At 38.1% G+C, this 8646-nt stretch overlaps 1 protein-coding gene across 1 annotated transcript in view; it reads right to left on the reverse strand.

The window, feature by feature from the left end:
- The window catches only part of LOC109912168 (TBC1 domain family member 19-like), a gene marked incomplete at both ends in the record, with an annotated part of 20951 nt that extends 15123 nt beyond the window's left edge, over window positions 1-5828 (reverse strand). The window contains 3 exons of the mRNA XM_048592732.1: window positions 846-930; window positions 3485-3547; window positions 5754-5828. Of these exons, the coding sequence (XP_048448689.1) occupies window positions 846-930; window positions 3485-3547; window positions 5754-5828 (223 nt within the window). The remainder of the gene's footprint in view (window positions 1-845; window positions 931-3484; window positions 3548-5753) is intronic.
- Window positions 5829-8646: the final 2818 nt, after the last annotated feature.

Raw genomic sequence — 8646 nt, forward strand, 5'->3', positions numbered from 1 at the left:
TCTATCCGCCTCCCACTCTCTCCCTATTTATTTCAAAACCCCCTTCCCCTCCCCCTTTTCTGATGAAGGGTCGAGGCCCGAAACGTCAGCCTCTCTGCTCCTATGATGCTGCTTGGCCTGCTGTGTTCATCCAGCCCTGCACCTTGTTGTCTCGGATTCTCCAGCATCTGCAGTTCCTACTATCTCTGTTCACCAAGAAATCAAGATTATCTGCATACTTCGCCACTCCTAAGGAACATTTAAACCATCAGGTTTCACTTTTGAAAACCAAAGACTCCAAAACAAAAACTGCAATTGTCTCTTCCTTCCTGTCTGTTCTAGACACCCCTCCCCAATTCCTATGTTTGTGCGTATATTTTGATATTTTTCTCAGATTTCATAGATAATAAAACTCTACTCGCTTTCACTCAATAAAACATCGAAAGTGGGTTTCTTTCATTTTGATCTGGTTAGCGAAGTTTAATTGATCAGCGATAGCTATGTGCAAAAGAAGAAATAAGAATATTTGTTACCATGGATCAAGAAGGCGTTTAAAAAAAGGGAAGCTAATCTATTCTCCTCACCTGTTGTCATAAAAGAAAACAATTTCTGATACAAATAGCTGAACAGACTTGTATCATTTTCTGACAGAAATTTAAATGATTTTAAGATTGCACACTGTTTAGAGGCACTTTGATATTATAGGTAACAATTAAAATGCACATTTGAGACACATCCTTTCATAACCAAACTGTAAGTTCAATTATATAAAACAATATAAAAACAAAGGAATAATGTTCAACTTGCTAAAATTTTCAGTAGACATAGATGTGATGCAGAATACAATTGCAAACAGGCCTTCTTACCTCTGATATATGACTTGGGGGGAGAAGCACTGCTGTAGCTGAAATGATCAAGAACGAGTGTGTCTCGAGAAAAGCATAATAGCACCTGGGAATCAAAAGAACTATGTAAGCCTTGAAATGTTGTGACAATAAATATATAGAGATAGGATTACTGATTTCTTACTGAAGGAGGTAAGTATCAACAATTTTCAATGGAATTTTCCTCATTAATGTAATTTATTTATGACGGACCCTGCCAAAGGTCTATCACCTCACTTAGTAAATATAAATGGGCAGCAACTTTTTCTTTTTTTGGAATCTTGACATAACTGAAGGAACATCACCACCATTTATGCAAGATAAACATATCGCAAAAGAAATTGAAATGCCAAGCTGTAAAATTGTAGGTACATTGACATATGCATATTTCATTTTCTCAAAAGTGTCAATCAATGCAGCTTATATTTTGAATAGGAAAGTGCTCTTCAGTTCTTCTTTTATCAGACCTCTTGGCACTTAACAAGTCAGTCATCATTAACTGATGTATTCTCCTTGACAATACCACTACTGAACTGCACCTTCCCCTTGTACCTATCATAAGGTCTTAAATTGTATAAAGTGTATCACGCTCTCCTGCTTTCCAACACAATCCAAAATGAAAAGCTGATTTACACATACTCAATTTTAGTACTTGTTAGTTGGTGAGAGGAATTTTCCAGTTCAATTTTCCACTAACAAAGCATTTAAGTGCAGAAATCCTAATAATGTCTACAAGTTAATCCACAGACTGTAATGTCATAATTTACAACTTTTATGATGTTTGATAATTATGTTTTCAAGCTGCACAAAGATTCAAGACTTTTTAAATCAACTGATAATTCTAGGTATAGATAATCAGTATAGCTTACATTTCAATAAATTTAAATGAGGTGAAATCACCTGTCTGAACTAGATAGAACAGACCTAAAATGCACAACTTGAACACCAAGATATTTCCAGATTCAGATCACATGCAACAGCTTGACGTTTCTCTAGAAAAGCACTGCTTCCCTGTAAAGGTTTGCTTCCGGATATTAGGAACAAAGGTTTACCATTTCAAAAAAGGCCTATCACAAGGAGTACTGCATACAGTTTTGGCCCCCTTAATTGAGGAAGGATGTAATTGCACTGGACGCAGTTCAGAGAAGGATCACTGGATTAATGCCAGAAATGAAAGGCTTGTCCTACGAGCAGTTTAGTTCTATACTTACTACAGTTTAGAAGAATGAGGGGAGATCTAATTGAGGTAAATAGGATGCTAAAGGGGATCGATAGAACAGACGTAAAGTGGATGTTGTCCCGTCTAGGGCAATCTAGGATAACAAGGCATAGTTTTAGGATAAGAGGTGGCAGACTTAAAACAGAGATGAGGAGGAATTATTTCTCTCAAAGGGTCATGAATCTATGGAATTCACTACTCCCAGAGTACAATGGATGCTGGGGTATTAAGTCAATTTAAGGAGGAGACATATTTTTAATTAGTAATGGGTTGAGTGGTTATGGGGATTGGCAGGAAAATGGAGTTGAGGCCCAGATGAGATCAGCCATGATCATATTAAATGACAGAGCGGGCTTGAGGGGCTGAATTTCCCACTTTTGTTCCTAGTTCATATGTTCTCATGTTCTATAAATCATAATAGTATTGCTCATATGGATCATACTAAATTTTGCAATATCTAAGCTAGAATGTCCATCAAAACATGAACAAGTTTTCTTCGCACATTTGTTTGGTTACGGATTAACAAAAACCTTGCATTTGCTAACATTTCAAATATCAATGGCCACTATTTCCTAAGCTGGTGGAGGTCCAGGTTAGCAAGTTGATTTATTAAATCACCCTCATACTATATTGTTACAATTTGCCAATTAGGCCAATCTCAGAGGTATCTTCCACCCTTTTTGTTGGACAATAAAATAGGGAATTATAATTCTGTAATAAAGCAATGTTTAAAATTTCAATTTCACTGATCAGTACTTGTTGATTGATCAGACCTATCAGATTTTGAAAAGAAAGGGCTTGACATAGTTCCGAAGACCAGATGCCAAGAATTTATGGTTCGTTAGTGAGATTTCTATAGGAGACAGTCTCAAATGTTTTGATTCAATTGCAAATGAGATCCAACTCGAAGTTTATTGTAAAATCAAGTTTAAACTGTGCTGAAAGAGGTGGTCTGAGCCCTCTGGATGCTATGAATATACCTGAAGTTGAGCCAAATGTTTAAAACTAGGTAGATGCTCCAGCCCATGTCTGTTAAACAATTAAATTATAACTACCAGGATAGGATCTTGGTCCAGAGTACCCTCATGAGCTAAGGATTAGTTAAAACCAGACAGTATGAACATCTGCCCAACTAGATTCCAAATTGCAGCTACCTGTCCCAAACTAGTTACTAGAGTAAAAATACTGCAAAAACTCTAAACGACACATTCTTGAAAGAATAAAAATACACAAAGCTTATGTAAAGAGCCCCACAACAAAAAGTAAACACTTTGTTTTATTTGTATATTTTAGTCACTCAAAAGTTCATATTAAAATTTCCTCTTAACAGAATTGCAATAACAAAATTAAGTATTGCTGTTCCTTGATACATTTTGGATTTATCTGGAATATTTCAACTGACCTGATACAAATAATCTTCAAAAACAAAATAGTAGTCATCATTGCTAGCTGTAAGCTTCACATCCTAGAAGCAGAAAAAGGAAGTTCATCAGAAATAACAGACCCTCACCACATTTTTTTTCCAATTGCTCTAGAAATGTTCTTTTGGAGGGGGGCAGTGATTGAGAGCAGTGAGAAAGGAGTTGGATACACTATTACAACCAGGTGAAGAGGGGGGAGGCAATTTCCTTTTTTATAACCCCTTCGATTGGTTGCAGCAAATATCTTCAATTCATCTTGGCACATAGTTGTATTACCGTTTGATTAAAACATACTAGGCAACACCAAGGAGCCATTTACAAGATTCTCTTGAGTGAAAGGACGAATTTTATTACGTATTGACCCTAAGTAAAAGAATAAAATGTGAATAAATAAATAGTTTAAGCCAATTGTGTCTAGATTTTAGTAGAATGAGAGGAGATCTAATTGAGGTCCACAACATCCATTAAAGGGGATTGACAAAGTAGAAGCAGAACTGGTGTTTCCCCTTGTGGGACAGTCTAGTATGAAAAATCATAATTTTCAGATAAGGAGTAGCAGGTATAAAACAGAGATGAGGAGGAATTACTGCTCTCAAAGGGTCATGAATCTGTGGAATTCACTATGCGCAGAGTGCAATGGATGCTGGGACATTAAGTCAATTTAAGAAGGAGATAGATTTTTAATTAGTAATGGGTTGAAAGGTTATGGAGGCTACTTAGGAAAGTAGACATGAAGCCGAGACAAGATCAGCCATGATTTTATTGAACGGTGGAATTGCCTACTCCGGCTCCTACTTTTAATGTCTTATGTGACATCAAGTGCACATACAAGCACAGATATAAAGCTTTAAAAGGGAAAGGTAAAACAGGTAGCTTAAAAATTGCAGTTTAAAATTTACTTATAATCAATGAGGTTGTATAGATGAATGTGAGACCACAGCTGTTTAGCTGAGACCGCGTATACTCCACAATATTAAAATTTGTAGAGTCCTTTAGTTTTGAAGAAGTCATATATGATTCACAATGCTAGCTGTTTCTTTTTCCATAAATGCTGACTGACCTGCTGAGTTATTCCAAAGTTTTCTGATTTATTTCAGACTTCCAGCATTCCGAGCATTTTGCTTTTAATCAGAGATATAACTCATCTGTAGCAACAGCCTTTGTCCTGCATTTTCTTTTCTCTAAAATCCTTCTCATCAAAGATTGAGAGGTGAAACTCAATGGAAAGCCTCATCACCATGTGAGGAGGATTCCTAAAGGAGAACTCAGAATCTACACCACTATCAGAAAAACAATTTCTGCCACCCATAATTGATACAGGAAAACATCCGGTGCCAACAGCCTTTGAGCAAAGTGACTTTAGCTATGGAACTTTTTTTTCTGAATTTAACTGTTATGTTCCCAAAGTGCAGAAATTTTAGACTTTGTCCCAATATCAGAGGTTGTGTACGTTTGTGTGTTTTCAGAAAGGGTTATTCTGTATATTTGCAATGATTAAACTTTTTGTTAATAATTTTAAAATATTTGCTTCAGTAAGTTTTGCTTCTGAAAACTAGTTCTTTTTTGGTTACTTAAGGAATCTGACTGGGAGGTAAGGAGTACCTTCTATAACTGTGGCTGATGACTTTGTTACGCCAACTTCTGACTGAGGCTTACAGCAGATACGATACAGTCTATTTCCCCCATAGTGAATCACCTGATAGGCCTGCTGGAGATGAGGTTGTAATGTTTAGATTGGTGCAATACAATCCAGACAAAGTGCACTGGAAAAACCTTGCATGCTGTTCCCTGCACATCTGTAGCAGACAAAGAGTGGACGTGATAGAGATTAACGAGCTGAGAAAGCAGCAGTCTTCTGATCAGATTAAACATCACCTTCAACATGATGGAAAGATGCAACGTTGGATGCAACAAGACCAGTCTCAATAAGTAACCACAGCTGCTCTCAGTACACACTTCCACCCCTGCTCTTAGAACTCCACAAAAAAAAATTCTTTCCTTTATAATTCCCTCAGCCAGGGTTGGAAAATGAATAGAGCTATCGTGAATATATTTCGTCATTTGAGCATACTACCAGTTCAAAGACTAACCATAGGTGAGAATTAAAGGCTCAATTAAATTAGGCATCTCATGTTGAAACACTCGCCACAAGTGTGCAAGAGGTCTGTCACAGGTCCCAGATCCCTTCACTCCTTGTTACCCAGCAATGCCACTTGTGGGAAAAGAACAAAAGATCGTTTTTTTTCATACCTTGTAAATGAGGTTATCAATTAAAAGATCATGTTGAATCACATTTGACTTCAGTTGCTCATAATATAAAGAATCCTGCAAATATAAAAAAAGTTGACACTTCAGTCACTAAAGATAACACATTTAGAATTCTAACGTTTATAATAAAGTTCAGAATGTCTTATAAGTGTTACGTAAAAGTTGAAAAGACTGTTCCTCACAAGTATCTATTCAATTTTTTTTCCCAGTATGCAGTTTGGGTAATTCTTGCTGTAATGACAAGTACAAGAATATGACTAAGATTTTGACACTGTGGCTGTTTTTATAAGCCTGTAAGACTGAAATTTATTTTTCCCAAAATGTAAACATTTTCACCTAATTAAGCAAATGAGGAATGTAGCTAGTTACCTAAAATTTGTTGGGTTGGTAGAAATGAAATTTGAAAAATAGAAGATTGCTCTACTGACATGTTAATTGGTCAGATGATAGCCTAATGATCAGGAAGGTCACTCGTCTTCATGTTTCTGTGTCTGAAGAAGTGTATGTGTTTAACTATGTAATGTAACTCAGCAGTGATAGACTAAACTATCACAGAACTGTTCCAGTCCAGGAAGCTGAGTGTTCCTGGAGGTCTACTTGCAAGGCAGGTATGACAGAGGCCATCTTGATAATGGCAAATCAAAGAAAAGAACTCACATCAAGAGACAGATGAATTGAAATGAAAATTATAAAAGAGGGAGGCTGTTGCAGAGGGGTTGTGGAAATACTTGCATAAGGAGAGGTGGAGATGAGAAGAGGAATCAGAAAAACATTTGTTAGAAAGGGAGAAGTGGTACAGCTGACAGCAATTTGTTAAATGTGTGTCACTTCCTAGAAGAAGAAAAAGGAAGAGACAAAAGTAACGTGACAGTCTGACAGAAAAGGAATTTAAGCAACGTTGCAGCACTGAGGAAGCTGAAAAACACTGCTCAGACCACAAAATAGCAAATTACTGCCTGGTCAAAGAAAAGTTGCAAAGACACTATCGGGGAGAATCAGAACTCATGTCAGAATAAGGTGAACAGGCTGTGGGAGGATTCGAAGTGAACAAGAGTGGTAGCGTATGCAATGAGTGCTGGGGACTTGGGGAGGACCTCACATTCATCCACATTATACTGCTATGCATTTGCCCACTCACTCAGCCTATCCGAATCACACTGCAGTATCTCTGCATTGCCCTCACAGCTCAAACCAGCTTTGTGTCATCTACAAATTTTGAGATATTACATTTAGTTCCCTCATCTAAATTATTAACATGTAATATGAACAGTTGGAGTCCTAGTTCCGATCCCTACGGTACCCGACTAATCACTGCCTACCATTTATTTCCACTGTTTCTTTCCTGTCTGCTAACCAATTTTCTATCCATCTCAATACACTACCCCAATCCCTTGCACTTCTGAAAGTCCAAATAAAACATGTCCACTGGCTTCCCTGATCAACTCTACTAGTTACATCCTTAACTCTACTAGTTACATGATTCGACCTCTGTTTTCTAAGTGCTTTGCTATAAAATCCTTGATAATGGAGTCTAGCATCTTAACTCTCTACCAACGTAGACTTTGTAATTCCCTATTTTCTCATGCTGATAAATTTCCTAAATTATATTTTGGGAGGGACCCACGCAGGCATTTCCAGGAGTTGGATCAGATGGCAACTTGCCATAATTTGGATAGGGTGGGAGAGAGAGAGAGCTCCTCACAGTGAGAAGACCACAAATTAGCAAAGTTGACAGCACATTTCAAAGCTGTGAGAAAATAAGAAGTAGAGTTAGCAATATTGCAAGATTTTAATTATAGTAATGTTGACCTAGAAAAACACAAAGCTACAGGAGAACTTTCATGGTCAAATTCTCTTGATAAACCAAGGAAGCAGTGCTCAATTTATTTGAGAAATGAAATAGGGCATGTGTGGTCAGCACTGCTGCCTCACAGCACCAGGAACCCGGGTTCGATTCCACCCTTGGGCAATTGTCTGTGTGGAGTTTGCACATTCTCCCCGTGTCTGCGTGGGTTTCCTCCGGGTTCTCCGGTTTCCTCCCACAGTCCAAAGATGTGCAGGCTAGGTGGATTGGCCATGCTAAACTGCCCGTAGTGTTCAGGGATGTGGAGCTTAGGTGGGTTATAGGGGGATGGGTCGGTGTGGACTTGTTGGGCCGAAGGGCCTGTTTCCACACTGTAGGGATTCTATGATCTATGAACAGAAACTGCTGTTATTTACTTTATTTAGTAGCCTGTTTGCCAGCCTCCTTACATCTACATCTAAACAGGGAACAAGGGAATATGCTGCACTTCAAATAGTTGCCATGGGCAGCACTTAGGGAACACCAAGACTTTCGATAATCTCCAACAAGGGCTTAACAAGCCACCTGCCTCATATTCGATGTGGTCCACTTATAAAATGGCCATTCCGGGGTTTCCAAATGCAGAAATGACTTCACAGATGTTACGTCAACTCACTAGTTGAGGAATCTGATAACCAAATACCTCCTGTATACAAAGGTAGCGTTTGGAGTTACTCAATCCCACAGCCACTACTAACATGGAAGCTGCAGAGTTAAGAAAAATGACCTTTCGTTTTGAAAACAAACAATGGAATAATAAAGTGGGGCAGAACGGAAGCCTAAGGAAAGGTATGTGAAGTGAAAATCTCTACCCTCAAGGCATGGAAACAAGAGGTGAAGAATAGAGGGGACAATGGGGTACCCAGAGAAGAAGGGGAATGCTATAATTGTGAGGAAAGAAATTTGTGAATTGTGTAAGAAGGGGGCACATCAAGTGGGAATGCTGGGTCCCAAGGGAATTTTTCCCAAAAAGAGGGGAAAAGAAAGAAGACATGTTGACTTCCGAAAGATAGAGGAATTATCCTTGGGGTA

The sequence above is a fragment of the Rhincodon typus genome, unplaced genomic scaffold (genome assembly GCF_021869965.1).
Source record: "Rhincodon typus isolate 14 unplaced genomic scaffold, sRhiTyp1.1 hic_rhity00001721, whole genome shotgun sequence".
Classification (NCBI taxonomy): domain Eukaryota; kingdom Metazoa; phylum Chordata; class Chondrichthyes; order Orectolobiformes; family Rhincodontidae; genus Rhincodon; species Rhincodon typus.